The following is an 18,898-nucleotide window of genomic DNA, read 5'->3' on the forward strand; positions in this document are numbered from 1 at the left end:
TGTTACCTGTTTTGGAAATCTTTTTTTCATTGGAATGAGAGTATTTCTCAGAACTGAAAATCATAGAATCATAGAATACTAGGACTGGAAGGGACCTCGAGAGGTCATCGAGTTCAGTCCCCTTTCCTCATGGCAGGACCAAATACTCTCTAGACCATCCCTGATACACATTTATCTAACCTACTCTTAAATATCTCGAGATGGAGATTCCACAACCTCCCTGGGCAATTTATTTCAGTGTTTGACTACCCTGACAGTTAGGAACTTTTTCCTAATGTCCAACCTAACCCTCCCTTGCTGCAGTTTAAGCCCATTGCTTCTTGTTCTATCCTCAGAGGCCAAGTTTTCTCCCTCCTTCTTATGACACCCTTTTAGATACCTGAAAACTGCTATCATATCCCCCCTCAATCTTCTCTTTTATAAACTAAACAAAACCAATTTCTTCAGCCTTTCCTCATAGGTCATGTTCTCTAGATCTTTAATCATTCTCAATTGCTCTTCTCTGGACCCTCTCCAATTTCTCCACATCTTTCTTGAAATGTGGCACCCAGAACTGGACACAATACTCCAACTGAGGCCTAATCAGCGCAGACTAGAACAGAAGAATGACTTCTCGTGTCTTGCTCACAACACACCTGTTAATGCATCCCAGAATCATGTTTGCTTTCTTTGCAACAGCATCACACTGCTGACTCATATTCAACTTGTGGTCCACTATATCCTCTAGATCCCTTTCTGCCGTACTTCTTCCCAGATAGTCGCTTCCCATTCTGTATGTATGAAACTGATTTTTCCTTCCTAAGTGGAGCACTTTGCATTTGTCTTTATTAAACTTCATCCTGTTTACCTCAGACCATTTCTCCAATTTGTCCAGGTCATTTTGAATTATGACCCTATCCTCCAGATTAGTCGCAACCCCTCCCAGCTTGGTATCATCTGCAAACTTAATAAGCGTATTTTCTATGCCAATATCTAAATTGTTGATGAAGATATTGAACAGAGCCAGTCCCAAAACAGACCCCTGAGGAACCCCACTTGTTATGCCTTTCCAGCAGGATTGTGAACCATTAAAATAAGACACACACCATGGCTATCAAAATGTTGTGTTGTAAGAATTTATCAGTGGTACTATTTTTAAATTAATTGACAGACAGTTGATTTATGTATACTTCAGTATTCAACCATTTATGTTATAGATAAAAATAAAAGCAATGCATTAACTTCAAAATATTAGTAAACTTGACTATTTTGGTCCCATTTTACAATACTCTAAATGTAAGCAGAAAGTTGCTTTTAACACGAATTCAAATAAATGCTCAAGATGTATAAGAAGAATCTAAGCAGTTTAATGGTTTCACTTTATTGATTGGTCTGTTATTTTTACATCCAAGAAAACACAAAGGTTAACCAGTGCTAGACTGGCTATTAAGTGCATCAATTTTGTGATATGCCATGCTATCTTATGCTATGTCTAGACTTAGGGTTACCAGGTAGACCCCACCGAAAAACCGGACACACTTGATCATGAGCAAGGGGGGAGGGGACCGGTAGAGAGGGGACGGGGCTGGCCAGGAGGGGGGCGGAGCAGGAAGCAGAGCTGGGGGGGGGTCCGAGGGCCGTGGGGCTAGCTGGGGGCAAGGGAGGGAGGGAAGCAGAGCTGGGGGGGGGCGGCGGGGCTGGCCGGGAGGAACGGGGGGGCTGAGAGGAAGGGGTGCCGGGAAGCAGAGCTGGTGAGTGTCGGGGGCCACGGGGCTGGACGGGAGGAGGGGGGCCTGGAGGAAGAGGGGCGAGAAGCGGAGCTGGTGGCAGGAGGAGGGGTGCAGCCACTGGCTGCAGCCAGAGTCCAAGGGGCCGCCCCATCGGCAGGCACTACCTTGAGTTGCTAGTAGAAGCCGGGCAGGGGGAGTGGCTGGAGGCTCCCAGCTGAGAGGCGTGGCCACGATTGGCACTGGGAGCCTCTGGTCATGTGCAGAAGCCGGGCGGGGGGAGTGGCACCAAAAAAAAGAGATTTTACGGTATAGTATTGTTTTTATTTTGAATTACCTATGGGGGGGGCACCATAATCTTTTCAGTGCTTAGGGCCTCTAAAGGTCTTAATCCAGCCTTGCCTGCGCCCTTGTGACTAGCATGCTTCCAACCGTGGCTGGTGCTGAGATGGCGCTCCCTCCTTTCACCCCTCCCCGCCGTGGCAGGACATGTCTGGTCTCCCCTGAGCCTGGCAGTAGGATCCTGCTCGTGCTCAGGAGTTGCTTGCTGTGTCTGCATGCTGCACACTAACACTGCATGTGGTTCCATGTGTGCAGACCGCAGCATGATGTCTAGCCTGAGCGACACCTGCCCCCTGTGCGCCAGCCTCCTCCGCCCTGTGTGTGTGACAAACTCAGACCACTCACCTGAAGATTCCCTCCCCAGTGTCCGACAAGGCCTGGGAGATGTCCTGGCTCACAGACACCAGCTCCAGGGACAGGGTCACGGTCACGGTCACGGTCACGGTCACGGTCTCCGTCTTCTCCTCTTCTGGCTGGCCCTGGTCCTCCTGCTCCTCCTCTGCTGTGACCTCTGGCCAGGCGACGATGAGGGTCTGGAGGCCAGAGTCTACCATGACAGGTGGGGAAGATGTTGCCCCACCCCTCAGGATCTGGTGCAGCTTGTCAAAGTAGAGGCAAAGTAGCACAAGCTGAGCTCTCTGGCTTGTACGTATCCCTGACAGAGCTCTTTGACCTTACTCCAGATGTGTTCTAAGGTCTGGGGTGGGTGTCCATGCTCCACCAGGGACTCAGCCATGTGCTCATAATAGATCTCCATATTGTGGCACTTGGAGCGGATATCCTGCAAGATATCCTCCTCGCCCAACAGTTTGAGGAGGGACAGGATCTCTGCTCCAAACCAGGAGGGTGCCCACCTCTTGGTCCCCTTGGGTGGGTCCTGGGACCCCTGAAGTTGCTCCCTGTGAGGGCCAGAAGGTTGCGGGGGGGCTTGACGCTGGGCCATGAGTGGCAAGGCCTGTGGCAGGGAGAGCTGCGCAGTGAGGTGCTGCTCTCAGGCCGGCTTCCTGCCACAAGGTTTCTCCAGGGTGCCTGCAGTTTTAAGAGGGGCCAGGAGAAACAAAACTCTGAAGGGTAGACATACTCTTTAGTCTTCTCAGGGTATGTCTACACTACAGGGCTACGTCTACACTGGCCCCTTTTCCGAAAGGGGCATGCTAATTTCACAGGTCGTAATAGGGAAATCCGCGGGGGATTTAAATATCCCCCGCGGCATTTAAATAAAAATGTCTGCCGCTTTTTTCCGGCTTTTAGAAAAGCCGGAAAAGAACGTCTACACTGGCCCCGATCCTCCGGAAAAAAGCCCTTTTCCGGAGGATCTCTTATTCCTTCTTCGAAGTAGGAATAAGAGATCCTCCGGAAAAGGGCTTTTTTCCGGAGGATCAGGGCCAGTGTAGACGTTCTTTTCCGGATTTTCTAAAAGCCGAAAAAAAGCGGCGGACATTTTTATTTAAATGCCGCGGGGGATATTTAAATCCCCTGCGGATTTCCCTATTACGACCTGTGAAATTAGCATGCCCCTTTCAGAAAAGGGGCCAGTGTAGACGAGCCCCAGAGGTTTTTTTGAAAAACAGCTGTTTTTCTGAAAAAACTTCAATTACGTCCACACTGCAATCATGTTCTTCTGAAAGAAAATTGAAAGAACAGAGGGGTTCCTCTGACATTGGTAAACCTCTTTCTACGAGGAAGAAGCCTTTTTCCAAAAGAGCTCTTTTGGAAAAAAATGTGTGAATGGAGAAGAGGGAGTTCTTTCAAAAGAAGAGGAAAGAGGAAAAAGCACAGGTGCCCTGGTGGCCACTCCATCCATAGTAATCACAGCTGAAATGCAAGAAAGCATCCATTTAGTGTGAACACTATCTTTTGAAAAAGCAGATCGCTTTTTCGATGCATTTTTGCTGTGTGGACGCTCTCTTTCGGAAGAAGTTTTTCCCGAAGATCTCTTCTGGAAAAGCTTCTTCCAAAAGAAGTCTGCAGTCTAGACATAGCCTCAGTTTTGGCAACAACAACTAGTAAACTTTATTGCAGTTTATAAATTCCATGTTTTATAATTTGCCAAAATTTTACTTAAAATGAATGCATCGTATTTTGCCTAACAATAACATTGAAATTAAGAGCCTGGTTTTAACCAATAAGGGCAAAATGTAGATTCTGCTATAAGCAACTTCCTCAAAGTCAAATTGTACTGTCTTTAGTTTATAAATGCATGTATGATGCTGCCCTATTTAAGCCTATACCAAAGATAGGGCACTAGATACTAATTTCAGTGTAAGAGAAGTCTCCCATAGCTCAGATAGTACTGGCTTGTAGTCATTTCCTTGTCTGTATGAGATCTGCAAATGAGAGGTCTCTGTGACCCACAGTTCATAGACTTACCACATGCCAGAACCCAGTATTCATGGCATGACGGCAGTCACTCCCATCAAATTCATTCTGATGCCACAAAGCCTGAGTTATATTACATTAGTGCATATGTCATCCAGGATATAGCGAATTCCAAAAAAGAACATTTTTAATATTAACTACTATTTTTAATAAATTGTGAATATTTCTTTTTAAATAGGTGCTGACCATATGATGGGTGTGTACTTGTTCTCCATTGGAGTCTTCGATATTAAGTACTGTGGACAGTATAAAAAATATTCTGTACCATGTTGTACCATAGGCTTCCTGGCCATGCTTTTTACAGAGGTCTCTGTCTTGTTGACATATCTGACTTTGGAAGAATATTTAGTGATTGTCTTTCCCTTCAGTAATATCTGACCATAAAAGCATCAGACAGTAATGAGCCCTCTATCCATATGATTTATTGGATTTGTAATAGCAATAATCCCATTTTGGGATGATGACTTTTTTGGAAATTATTATGGAAAAATGGAATTTGTTTCCCCATTTATTCCGATCAAACAGAAGAAACTGGTGGCAAGGTGTATACTGTAGGGATTTTTCTTGGTAAAGTTATTATTTTCACATGCCTTTATTTGCTTCTCTTTTTGCACTGCCAACTGATTTCCAAACTACTCACATACCCTAGACATATTTTTACTGCGGCTTTAAGCTTCATATTGTGGTAGCACTTAAAGGTCTCTGTTGTGCTGGGTGCTACTTAAAAATATAGGAAGACATTGTCCATTCTGTGAAGAGTGTAGAATCTAATTTTATACAAGACACAAGTGAGTGTAACAAACAAGAGGAGGGAACCAAGTAGGAGCAGGGATGTGGCTAATAGTAATAAGATAATCCATCCAAATATGGCCAATTCTAGGGGCTAGAAAGCAGGGCAGTCAGTCTGGACACTAATTTCCCAGGGTGCCATCTTCCTGTGCCACTCGGCCATTTTATATTGTGTTTTGCTGCTCCATAGAGTGCAGAAAACATTTTCTGCCCTGACTGGTGAATGCCTACAGCCTTTCCTATGCATAGTTGCCTTGGATGCAAAACATGTTTCCAAATCTTTTGAAACTTTTCCATTTTATAAATTAGTAAAATCATCTCTCTCCAAACACCATTCAACCTTGTCCTTACCAGGGAACATCCTGGATCAAACTGTTAAATTACAAAAGCAGATAACTAGGTGCTGTGTAATAGAAGACAATAGCACTCACATAAGATTAGAAGAGAGGATAAGAGGAATCATTTCTCTAGCTAGGCCATAAAATGAACTGGAAATAAACAGCCGTTAAAAAAACTAAATAAAAACTCTAGTATGAAATACACCATGCCAGAGACTGAGCATTATTTAGAGTCTTGGCAAACTGTCTTCCCTCTGCCCCACATTTCTTAAGCCATATTCATACACTGCCAAAATATTTATATTTAGCAATTATCCCCAAGATTTGTCTCTTGGCTTCGCTGTTACAAGGCTTTCTTTTAGCAAAACAGGCAAAAAAATAAACAAAAACACAGGGTCGATGTCTGTCCAGTATCACACTCCCTCCTCAGAGGCGCAAGTGTGAGAGCAATAAACTTTCCAGAGATTATGTCAAACTTGTGTATCAATCCCCTTTTCAGTTTAAAAAGCAAAACTGCAGGCAATGCTGCCCGGCAAGTATGAGCTTGCAAAGAAAGCCTCACCTCTTTTTTATTTTTATTAAAGAAGAACCAGTATATGAATGGTGGAAATCTTCTATATTTGGTCCTGCCATGAGGGCAGGGGACTGGCCTCAATGACCTCTCGAGGTCCTTTCCAGTCCTAGTATTCTATGATTCTATGATATTGAGTTACCCTGCTGAAAAACATTTTGCTCGGCTCTGTTTTGGGAAATATTGCATTTCCATGTTCACTGCAAATTTTATGAGCTGTAAATACAAAAGGACACAGCAGTTGCTAGTGAGGGAAGAGAGCTCCCTTCCGTGTTCTTGCTATAACTAAACTTTTCAGTTTAAAGATGTTGGTTTGAGGCAGTTTTCCTGGAACTGAGAATCACCTTTTTTCAAGATCTTGATCACTTCCAAGGAAGTTTCAATGGAAACTCAGGCAAATGGAGGGTTAAGCTTTGTTTTTTGTTCTAGGTCCCAGGTCAGCAAGACTCTAAAGCACTGTATAACATCAGTCATATAGCTTCAAGGGGTAGCCGAGTTAGTCTGTAACTGGAAAAACTTAAAAAACAACAAGTAGTCTTGCAGTATCTTAAAGACCAACAAAACATGTAGATGGTACCATGAGCTTTTGTGGGCACAACCCATTTCTTCAGAAGAATGGTGAGTTACTAAAGGTCCAGTTTCTAAATAAATGAGGGATGGTGGTGTGGAAGAGAGAAGGAAAATGAACGAGAAAGGTGTGGGGGGAAGAAATAGTCAATTAGCGTGTCTATGTCACATGAAACTGATAGAGAAGCTGCAAATTGTTCTTAAGTACCCATTGTTTGGATTTTTATATCATTAGGATATGGAATGTAGTGGGCCATCCAGCCAATGTCTTTATTCATACCTTTGTGAGAGGAATCAAACCTGTAAATAAAGTTAACTTCTAAGGTTTCCCTGTGGAGTTGGCTTGTGGAATTGTCCTGAAACAGTACGGTGATTTTGAGAACTATTAAGGAGTGCCCAGGCAAATTAAAATGTTCCCCAACAGGCTTCTGTGTGTTGCCTTCTCCAGTATCTCATTTGTGTCCATTAATTCTTTCCTGTAGGGACTGTCCAGTTAGGCCAATACACATGGAAGAAGGGCATTGCTGGTATTTGATGGCATAGATCACATTAGTGGATGTGCAGTTAAATGAGCCTCTGATGTGGTGGTTTATGTGGTTAGGTGCTGTGATTATATCACTTGTATAGATGTGTGGACAAAGTTGGAACCGTGACAGATTGCAGAGGTGGGTTCCTGGATGATTATGCTAGAGGTATGTTGTGTGGTTACTGGAAAGAATTTGTTTGAAGTTAGGGGGTTGTCTGTAGGTGAGGTTTGGCCTGTTACCCAAGACCTGTAAGAGTGAGGGGTCATTTTCCAGAATAGGTTGTAGATTGTGAGGGGTTTAAGTTGTGGACTGTAGGTGATGACAAGTGGTATTCTGTTGTTTTCTTTTCTTGACCTGTCTTGAAGTAGTTCATGTCTGGGTACTCTTTTGTCTCTGTTGATCTTTTTTTTCACTTCTCCAGTTGGGTATTTCAGTTTTAAGAATGCTCTATATGGAAGCTGTAGGTGTTTGTCTCTGTCTGTGGGATTGGAGCATCCAGTTGTATTTTAGGGCTTGGCTGTAAACAATAGATTGAGAAATGTATCTTAGTTGGAAGCTACGGGCAAGAAGGTAAGTGAAGCAGTTGGTAGGTTTCCAGTATAAAGTGGTGGAAATGTGTCCATCATTTAATTGTATTGTAATATCAAGGAAGTGGATCTCTCATGTGGACTGGTCCAGGCTGAGGTTGATGGTGGGATGGAAGTTGTTGAAATCCCTGTGAAATTCTTCAAGGGTCTCTTTCCCGTGGGTCCATATGATGAAGATGTCATCAATGTAGCATAAGTAGAGTAAGGTTGTTAGGGGGCGAGAGCTGAGGAAATGTTCAAGGTCAGCCATAAAGTTGGCATATTGAGGGGCCATACGGCTGCATGTCACAGTAGTAAGTCACATAAGTAGCCCACTAGTTTGTATATAATCACTTTAAGTGCATGAGCAATGGGCATATTTAAATATGTTGTTGCATCAAAGCCTTAATCACTTTTACTTGGGACTCACTAGAGACTCAGACCTGCAATCTATACCGATTCAAACAAGTGTTAGGTGAACAGTCTATACTCACACTGATAATCCCATTGAATTAAGTGTGACTATTCTTTGGAATAAGGACTACTTGCTTGACCAGAAATAGGCCCTCTTTTAGATATGCTTTTATTTTTGCTGCATTCACAGTTGGAGGGATCATTAAAAGTAAAAATTCAGAGGTTGCTGACACAAGTTTAAGTTACCCATTCATATTCACTGTTTGGATTTATTTTCAATTGTTCCCCTTATCCCTTTTTAAAGTATTGAAAAATCCAAGGAGGAGTAAATATTGTTTTCAGTGCCTAATAGGAGATTACCAAAAAAAAAATTGTGAAAGACGATTTCTTATAAATATTTTACTTACATTAAAATCTCATAATATAAATTTATTACTAATACATTAATAAGACCTTGTTTATTCTGCTCAATTGCTTCATGTGTAAGACTCTTCTCATACACAACTATTTCTGCACTTTTATTGAATCTCTATTTAAAAAGCCATTGTTCCATCCTATGACTTATATCAGGGCTACTCAAGTTTGGAAGCCTCAGTGGCCACAACGATATTCACAGCATATGCCGAGGGCCACAATTTAAGTTTGGTTGCATATACATGCAAATATATATGCAAATAGTTTCTTCCACACTGACGGGCATGAATACAAAGATTAAGCCTTAAGCTGCGGTGCTGGACCCAAACATGGCCAGTGTGACCCAATCAGCACCTCTCAGACTCTGCCCACAAGGCTAAGCAGCCAGCATTTCCCAAATGCCCCGGCACTCCCGGCACCTCCTCCCTGCAGGCTAGAAACGCCGACCTCCTGTACCCATCTGTTCCAGCCAGCCCATCCACTTGTGTCTTTCAGTGCTCACCCCACCTGGGAGATGCCTGGCTATTGTGGAGTGTGTTCCCAGCGGAGGTCATGTTCAAAGGATCCCACCTGTGGACCGTGTGTTGAGCCCCACGTAAACCCAAACTGCACCATGGGCCACAAACCAACAGGCCACGTGTTGACTAGCCCTGACTTATATACAGGCAGTCCCTGAGTTACGTGGATCCGACTTACGTCAGATCCGCACTTACAAATGGGGCTTTCTTGCCCCGGAGCTCGCAGGCAGCGGGACTGCCCAGAGCGCAGCGGTCCCGCCACCTCGACCTCCGGGGCGAGAAAAGCTGCTCCGGGTGCCCCTGGTCTGCTGGGGACTGTCTCCAGCAGACCAGGGACACCTGGAGCAAAGCCTGGGAGGCGGAGGGGTCCCGCGCCTCTGAGGCTTTGCTCTGGCAAAGCCTGGGAGGCGCGGGACTCCGCCGCCGCTGCGGCTTTGCTCCCAGTGCCTCTGGTCTTCTGGGGACCGTCTCCAGCAGACCAGGGACACCTGGAGCAAAGCCGGGAGGTGGAGGGGTCCCGCGCCTCTGAGGCTTTGCTCCCCGTGTCCCTGGTCTGCTGGGGGGGGGGGGCGCAGCTAGTGGCCTCCCTCTCCCCCCCCCAGCAGACCAGGGAGATGTGGAGCAAAGCCCCGGGCCTGTGGTAGAGCAGGTGGGGCGCTGCCGGTTGGTCCTGCAGCACCGCTCCTTGGCGCTACTGGACCAACCCGGCAGCACCCCAGCTGCTCTGTCCCAGGAGTCCTGATTCAGCCGCTGCTGATCAGTTTCAGCAGCGGCTGAATCAGGACACCTGGGGCAGAGCAGCTGGGGTGCTGCTGGGTTGGTCCAGTAGCGCCGAGGAGCGGCGGCGCTATTGGACCAACCCAGCAGCACCCCAGCTGCTCTGCCCGAGGCGTCCCCAAGTCAGCCGCTGCTGAAACTGACCAGTGGCTGACTACAGGAAGCTCCTGCCCCGGGCTTCCTGGAATCAGCTGCTGATCAGTTTCAGCAGCAGCTGACTTGGGGATGCCTGGGGTTCTTAAGTTGAATCTGTATGTAAGTCAGAACTGGCATCCAGATTCAGCTGCTGTTGAAACTGATCAGTTTCAGCAGCGGCTGAATCTGGACGCCAGTTCCAACTTACATACAGATTCAACTTAAGAACAAACCTACAGTCCCTATCTTGTACGTAACCCGGGGACTGCCTGTAGTAACAAATTTATGTATATGTTATCAATATAGGCTGTGGTTACAGAAATCCAACTTCCTTCCCTAGGGCCATGTGCTATTTGATCGAAGAAAACAGCATGGAGGGAGCAGAGCTGCACATAAACATAGACAAGAAAATATTGCAAGAATTAGTATCCTGTTATGCCAGCTGATATGGATGCAACTCTTACTTCTGGACTGTAAAGAGAATATGGACAAAGATCCTCTTGTAGAAGAAAACTGAGGATACCTATCTGAAGGAGGGGCCCCATGTTATTAAGAAAAGGCAAGTAATAATAATGGGGGATTTGTTTATTAGAAATATAGATAGTTGGATATGTGATGACTGGAAGAACTGTGTGGCAGATTGTCTGCCAGGTGCAAAGGTTGCAGATCTCTCAAGACATTAAGACTTACTTATATGCAATACTGGGGAGCAGATAGTGATTGTGGTACATTAGGCGCCAATGACATAGAGCATGGTGGGGAAAAGTAATGGAGGGGATCCTGAAGGAATCTATTTTGAAGCACTTGAAGAGAGGAAAGTGATCAGGAATAGTTAGAATGGATTCACCAAGGGCAAGTCATGCCTGACCAACCTGATTAGCTTCTATGCTGAGGTAACTGGCTCTGTGGACATGGGAAAGTCAGAGTTTAGCAAAGCTTTTGATACAGTCTCCGTCAATATTCTTGCCAGCAAGTTAAGGGAGTATGGATTGGATAAATGGACTGTAAGATGAACAGAAAGCTGGCTAGACTGTTGGGCCCAATGGGTAGTGATCAATGTCAGGTTGGCGGTCAGTTTCTAGCGGAGTGCCCCAAGGATCGGTTCTAAGGCCAGTTTTGTTCAACATCTTTATTAATGACCTGGATGGGGATGGATGGCGCTCTCAGTAGGTTTGCGGATGACACTAAGCTAGGGGAGAGGTAGATATGCTGGAGGGCAGGGATAGGGTCCAGAGTGACCTGGACAGATTAGAGGATTGGGCCAAAAGAAATCTGATGAGGTTCAACAGGGACAAGTGTAGAGTCCTGAACTTGAGACGGAAGAATCCCAAGCATTGTTAGAGGCTGGGGACCAACTGGCTAAGTAGCAGTTCTGCAGAAAAGGACCTCGGGATTACAGTGGATGAGAAACTGGATATGAGTCAACAGTGTGCCGTTGTAGCCAAGAAGGCTAATGGCATATTAGGTTGCATTAGGAGGAGCATTACCAGCAGATCTAGAGACGTGATTATTCCCCTTTATTCGGCTCTGGTGAGGCCACATCTGGAGTATTGCATCCAGTTCTGGGCCCCCCACTATAGAAAGGATGCAGACACATTGGAGAGCATCCAGCAGAGGGTGACCAAAATGATTAGGGGGCTGGAGCGCATGACCTAAGAGGAGAGGCTGAGAGATTTGGGTTTGTTTAGTCTGAAGAAGAGAAGAGTGAGGGGGGATTTGATAGCAGCCTTCAACTTCCTGAAGGGAGGTTCCAAAGAGGATGCAGAAAGGCTGTTCACAGTAGTGAGAGATGGCAGAAAAAGGAGCAATGGGCTCAAGCTACAGTGGGGGAGGTCTAGGTTAGATATTAGGAAAAACTATTTCACTAGGAGGGTGGTGAAGCACTGGAATGGGTCACTTAGGGAGGTGGTGGAATCTCCATCCCTAGAGGTTTTTAAGTCTTGGCTTGACAAAGCCCTAGCTAGGTTGATTTAGTTGGAATTGGTCCTGCTTTGGGCAGAGGACTGGACTTGATGACCATCTGAAGTCTCTTCCAGCTCTATGATTCTATGATACTAGAGGCCAAATTTAGACTGCAAGATAAGGGATTAAAATGCAGGACCTCTCTTGGTAGCATTATGTAAAATGCTTTCAGTTCCCCAAAAACAAAAGGAAAAACTATGTAGCGCTTTAAAGACTAATGAGATGGTTTAATAGGTGATGAGCTTTCGTGGGCCAGATCCACTTCCTCAGATCATATTCTGGAAGAGATTTCAGTTTATTAGGAACTAAGGAACCTTTTAGGAAAGGAGGTCTCTATACAGGAAGGATGCACTCCACCTAAGCCAAAATGGAACCAGATTGCTGACATGTAAAATGTAAAAGGTCACAGAAAGGTTTTAGAGCCAGGACTGGTATTAAATGAGGATATTGATATAACAGGCATTACAGGAAGTTGATGGAACAATGATTCTCAATAGGACTCAGAAAGAGCAGGATACAAAATATACAGGAATAACTGAATAGGTTGCACTGGTGTGGGAGTGGCACTATATGTGAAAGAAAATATAGAGTGAAATATAGTAAAAATGTTAAATCAAATAGTACCATAGAATCTCTATGAATAGAAATTCCATGCTTCCATAATAAGAGTATAGCAGTAGGAATATACTACTGGCCACCTGATGAGGGTAGTGACTGCGAAAATGTCAGGGAAATTAGGCTAAACAGAAAACCCAATAAAAATGGGAGATTTCAATTGTCCCCATATTGACTGAGTAAATGTAAGCCCGAGGGGAGGAGAAGGGAGATGCAGAGATAAAATGTCTAGACACCAGTTATGACTGCTTCTTTACTCATGGTTCCAACTTCTCACCAAACTGTATTATAGCACTGTTTGTTAAGGTCAAATGGAGCAGAATTCTGCTTTTGATTGCACTGCTGTAAAATCAGAGCAGCTTCCTTTTCTGAGAGCAAAATTTGGCCTATTGCTAAAAATTCATTTCTGCAACACAAATATGAAGCTGATGTACTCTGGGTTTTAGAAAACAATTTTCACATCCTGCTTTGTGAACATTCCTCTTGCAGTAATTTGTGGTGGCTTTTTGAACAGAGCTGAAGTAGCTCTTCTGGGGCCAGTGTAGTTAGCAGCTGGGTTTGACCCTTCTACAATAAATATGCCATTATTTCTTCAATATGCTAGATGCCTGCAGATACTTTGTGTTCCAGCTTTACTGGAACATATCTAGGCAGGGACTCAGACCTCTGGGGAATTGTGAACCTATCTGTTTCTTTCTATAGTAAGTTACAAGAATCCTCCATTTCACACCGTAACAAAGCGGAGTACATCTATGTAAGAAGGCTTAGAGCAGCAGAACCTAGAAATAGGACATATTTCTAACAATAAAGAGCTATTTGTGATTATTAATATTTATAATAAAGCTAGAAAGGAAGAAAGAATATAAAAATGATGGGAGATAAATAAGATAGGAAAATATCCTTTTTATAGGATTTGCTGGTTTTGAATCTTCTGTTTTCCCAACAGGTGTGAACCTACTAGCATTCATCATAAAGGTGTTTTCATATGTCAGTATGTTTTGCTCTCTTCAAAAACATTCTCTTGAAACATCAGAAATAAGAAGCAACATTCACATGGATGTTGCTGTTGCCAATCAATTTTTTATAGAATTCACTGACTCTGGTGGATTCATGTATTTGTTATAAAAATCCAGAAATTCCAAGTAAATCCAGCTTGCTGTTTCAGTACGTGATCTTTCTTATTTCTTCTTTGATTAAAGTTTCAAATATTTATATTGATCTGAACCCTGCGGTGCTTGCGCAGCGCTCCTTCAGGCAAACTCTCATTGACTTTGGGGGAAGTTTTGTCTGAAGAATGACATAGGGGTTATGCTCTCAAGCTTTAAATATTTGCCAAAACATTTGACTTCATTGTGTTCAGAATTTAGATTCAAACTCAGGCATCCCCCTCTCGAAATTCACTTAAGGACCCTCCCCTGATTTAAACAGAGATAAAGCTCTTGTACTTTGATGGCTACAAAATCTCACAATACATAAAATAAGTCCAGTTGTTTGCCCCCTTAGAAAATATAAATATGCCAAGAGTCTTTTTTCAGTCAATCTGATCTCTAAGGAGGAAACACTGACAGATCCCTAAGCTTTCAATTTTTGGGGGCAGAGTAATTAAGTTAATTTACAAATGATGGTGTCTCTGCAAGAACATGGGAATTGGAACTACCAGAATTAGTTATGTTAATTTTTTTGAGTTTCATTTTGAAATGTCTTCACCATCTTTGTATTCATCTTCCTGTAAGATAAATGACAGCTGTAGCTTTTATCATTTCAGTTTCATGTAAAGGCTTCAGTGCTAGCACACTGTGTTGAGACAGAAAATAATGAGGCATTTTCATTATTCATCCCATTCCCCATGAAGCCATAATTCCTGATGGAATGACAGAGACTAAATTAGCTTGTCCTTATAGACACTAAGTGTGTGTATGTGCGGGGAGGGGGAGAGGGGGAAGCAGTGAATTCGGCTAGGTATTAAACTTTATGCCCTGAAATTTCTGGACAGTATTATAAGGTGTGAGGTCATGCAGTAATCCTATTGTCATCTGGAAAACTGGAAGCAGAACTAGTCCAAAGTGGCAGTGCAGCTGTGACTTTTCACTGACTCTGTAGGTCAAGATTAGGTAGGTCAAGATCAGAAGGTAATGAGAGGCTGGAACCTGAATTTAAAAAGGCAGCCACTACAATTAGCCAATAACGACCTAAGGCTAGCTGAAACAAAAAACAGGACTATGTAGCACTTTAAAGTCTAACTAGATGGTTTATTAGGTGATGAGCTTTCGTAGGCCAGACCCACTTCCTCAGATCAAATAGTGGAAGAAAATTGGCATGACCAAATCCTTTGGAATATGTGGTCATGCCAATTTTCTTCCACTATTTGATCTGAGGAAATGGGTCTGGCCCACAAAAGCTCATCACCTAATAAACCATCTTGTTAGTCTTTAAAGTGCTACATAGTCCTGTTTTTTGTTTCAACTACACCAGACTAACACGGCTACATTTCTATCACTACCTAAGGCTAGGTTTGCCATTGGCTACTTCCAAAGGTAACACCAGATGACAGTATGTCCTTTCAAGTTTCTACTTCAGAGCACTCCCCCAGAAATACTGCAAAAGCCATTTGTGTTAGTACAGTATTGCTCTGAAACAGAGCCTAGCAGGCAAAAATCTAGTGTCACTGCTCATATAGCTAGCACCTCTTGTCTCAAGTTACTGTAAATGTCAACTAACCCAGAAGCTACCTTTTTTTAAAATTTGGCAAGTGGTGTCCATGTTTTCCCTCTAATCTTTAAAGCATTTCTAAAGTGTTTTTTGGCAATTATACTGCAAGTTAAACGTCTCTAGTCCAGTACCCTCGGGACCTGACCGCTGCCGAACCAGAATTTGCTGAACCACGGGAGGTCAAATATTGTCTAGTGGCATTACCAGCACTTCCACTGCTTGTTGGGCTCTTAGGAGACATTTAGGGGTAAATTTGAGCTAAATAACAGCACAGAACACTGAAAGCCAGGACTGGTAGATGTAAACAAAATTTACGGGACATGGGAAACTTGGCCATGATAAGTGATCATCCTGCTAACTAAAATAATGCTGGACTACAGAAGTTGCTGGACCAGAGAGAGAGTACTGGACTAGAGAGGTTCAACTTGCAGTAATTCCCAATTATTGTCTCTTTAATATTGAATTGATACTGATGAAGGAGGCTCCAAAAATACTTCGCCTCAGTGAGGTTGCACAGTATGTTGCATGGTGTGGGTCTTGCCTCCTCTTCTCACCCTGGGTCAGATAGATTGCTGGGCAGAGTGTCAGCACACTTCCCACATGCCACATATATTCTACTTAAGTCCTGTGTTACTTAAGTAACATGAGATTTGGGTTTGCTCTCTATGCAGTGATGAATTTCTTTTAGCAGATAAATTAGAGTAAATTGCACAGGACATGAGAGCGTTGTTTTTAATTATTTTAATAAAGCAGGATCTAAAAGTAAAATGAAACTTATTTTGTAAGCCATAGAATAAGGATTAAACAAGAATAAAATGAAAAAGTTATCCTTGAAAGCAGTAAGTTCAGTTCTCAGTCCACTAGGTCATACTGGTTTAAGCCATCCAGGCAGATAGGGCAGTGGCTAAGAATGGAAGCACATTTATGGAATTCAAAGCACCCGTCAGAACAAAATAATTTTAAAAAGCATTGTTATGTGTGTCCATTTCTTCATTTCATTTTGATTAGTGATGTCATAAATTTAGCTATGTTACATCAGCCATGTTACTTATTTAGGTGTTCTCTGCTTACTGTGTAAAAATGAGTAAAAGGTTTAAAATGCTAGTTTATAAAATACTCTGAAACTTAAATAAAGAAAAAAAATGGAGAAAATCATCTAAAGTGGGGGGGGAGGGGGGGAGGGAGTACCTAAAATTATCTTCTGGCCATTTCCCTTTGCTCTTCCTTGTTATTCTGCCTGGTCAATCATTACAAATCTTTTCTCAACAGCACTTTCCAATATTGTTGCTACCAGCTAGTTTAGACACTTCTCAGCTGGAAAGAGACTCCTCCTTGCATGTTGTGAAGGGGTTTAAATGATTTTCAGCAGTGTCAATGTAGTCTGACTGCATTTTCTGCCCACACTTCTGAGCTGTATTCACAGACTATGCTGTTTATAAGAAATGAAGCTCCCTGGGCAATTTTTTAAAACATGAAGTTTGGGTAGCTCTAGCACACAAAAATCTGTCTCCTTATCTGTACTAACCCAGTTCTGTTCCCTTTTTAACTATTATTTAGAATCTATTTGTATTATCAGAGCACCACTTAGCCCTAGTCATAAAACAAGACCCCACTCTGTGAGGGGCCATACAACATAGAACAAAAAGATGGCTCCTGCCTTCAGGCTAAGGATAAGAAAAAGAGCCAACAGCAGGATACAGGCAGACAGATGGAGGAGTTTAAGGAAACAATGAGGCAATATTGACTGACATGATAGTCTGTGGTCTCTTTGCTATCTGGGGTTTTCAGAAGCCACATCGGGGCAATTTAACTATTTCACTTCAGGCAATGTTAAGTATAAATCAATAGGAGCACTGCAATACTGTCTGATCAAGGATTAAGTGCAAATAAGCATGCTTTTAAGAGTCTTTGGTGAGAGACCTTATCAAAGGCTTTCTGAAAATCTAAATAATATCCACTAGATCCACCTTGTCCATATGTTTTTTGACTCCCTTTCAAAGAACTCTAGTAGATTGGTGAGGCATGATTTCCTTTTACAAAAAACATGCTAACTCTTCCTCAACAAATGTGTCTATGTGTCTAGCAACTGTTTTCTTTATTATAGTTTCAACCATTTTGCCTGGTACTGAAGTCAGATTTACTGTCCTGTAATTGTCAGGATCAACTCTGGAACTCTTTTTAAAAATTGGTGTCACATTAGCTATTCTCCAGTCATTTGGTACAGAAGCTGATTTACATGTAGGCTACAGACTACAGTTATTAGTTCTTCAATTTCACATTTGAGTTCCATCTGAACACTTGGATGAATGCCATCTGCTCAGGTGCTTTATTACTGTTTAGTTTATGAATTTGTTCCAAAACCTCTTCTAATAGCACCTCAATCTGGGAAAGTTCCTCAGATTTGTCACCTAAAAAGAATGGCTCAAGTTTGGAAATCTCCCTCATATCCTCAGCCATGAAGACTAATGCAAAGAATTCATTTGGTTTCTGCACAATGTCCTTATCATCCTTGAGCATCTTGATTGTCCAGTAGCTCCACTGGTTGTTTAGCAGACTTTCCTTTTCTGACACACTTGATTTTTTTTTCTGCTATTACTTTTTGTGACTTTGGCTAGATGTTCTTCAAATTATTTTTTTTTCAACCTTCCTGATTATATGGACATCAGATAATAGGAAGTCCATGTGAAAAGGTGGGTGTCAGGGGGTGACTAGTGATGCTGAACAGGAATTCAACAGGAGAGAAAGGGTATGTCTAGACTGCATCCCTCTGTTGGCAGAGGGGTGCAGATTAGGCAGGTCAACATTGCAAATGAGGCAGGGATTTAAATATCCCATGCCTAATTTGCATAAAAATGGCTACCATGTTTTGCCAACTCAGCACTTTGTTGGCAAAAAGCGGCAGTCTAAAGGGGGATCTGTCGAGAAAGAAAGCCTTTTTCGACAGATCCTATAAACCTCCTTGCAAGATGCATAAGGGATCTGTTGAAAAAGGCTTTCTTTCTCAACAGGTCCCCCTCTAGACTGCCGCTTTTTGCCAACAAAGTGCTGATTTGGCAAAACGCGGTGGCCATTTTTATACAAATCGGGCACCGGATATTTAAATCCCTGCCTCATTTGCAATGTCGACCTGCCTAATCTGCATCCCTCTGCTGACAGACGGATACAGTCTAGACATATCCAGAGAGAGGGATGCAGAGAAGATAGAGATACAATAAAATTATGTGACTGGCCCTTCCAGAATGTGGAACAGTTAAACGAGGGTTTCAGATCAAAGAAAGACCCAAAGGTGAAGAAACATGAAGCAGATGGACAATCAGCATGAAAATTGAAGTTTCCAAGAATGAGTATAGGAGACAGAGAGGAGAGAGAGAAGGTTGATGGGAAAAGTTGGGTAAATGGTAGATGACAATAACATGGAGAGGGAATGAGAAAAGGGGTCAGATGAAGTTCTGTTCAAAAGAGAGAAAAGAGTGGGAAAGAGGAAGTGGGAGGACTTTGAAGCAGCAAGAATGGGAGAGGTGAAACCTGAACCCACCCTACATCTGATCCAGTTTTGTAACTGTGAGGCT

General features: G+C 43.1%; 1 protein-coding gene across 1 annotated transcript in view; it reads left to right on the forward strand.

Annotated features, from left to right (window-relative positions):
- RXFP2 (relaxin family peptide receptor 2) overlaps positions 1-18,651 on the forward strand; it is a 38,973-nt gene extending 20,322 nt beyond the window's left edge. The window contains 7 exon segments of the mRNA XM_089777720.1: positions 1-56; positions 1,070-1,108; positions 4,606-4,911; positions 4,914-4,994; positions 13,567-13,719; positions 13,722-13,762; positions 18,568-18,651. Of these exon segments, the coding sequence (XP_089633846.1) occupies positions 1-56; positions 1,070-1,108; positions 4,606-4,911; positions 4,914-4,994; positions 13,567-13,719; positions 13,722-13,762; positions 18,568-18,651 (760 nt within the window).
- The last annotated feature ends 247 nt before the right edge of the window (positions 18,652-18,898 follow it).

Source organism: Pelodiscus sinensis, chromosome 1 (genome assembly GCF_052426305.1).
Source record: "Pelodiscus sinensis isolate ZL-2025 chromosome 1, ASM5242630v1, whole genome shotgun sequence".
NCBI classification, from domain to species: domain Eukaryota; kingdom Metazoa; phylum Chordata; order Testudines; family Trionychidae; genus Pelodiscus; species Pelodiscus sinensis.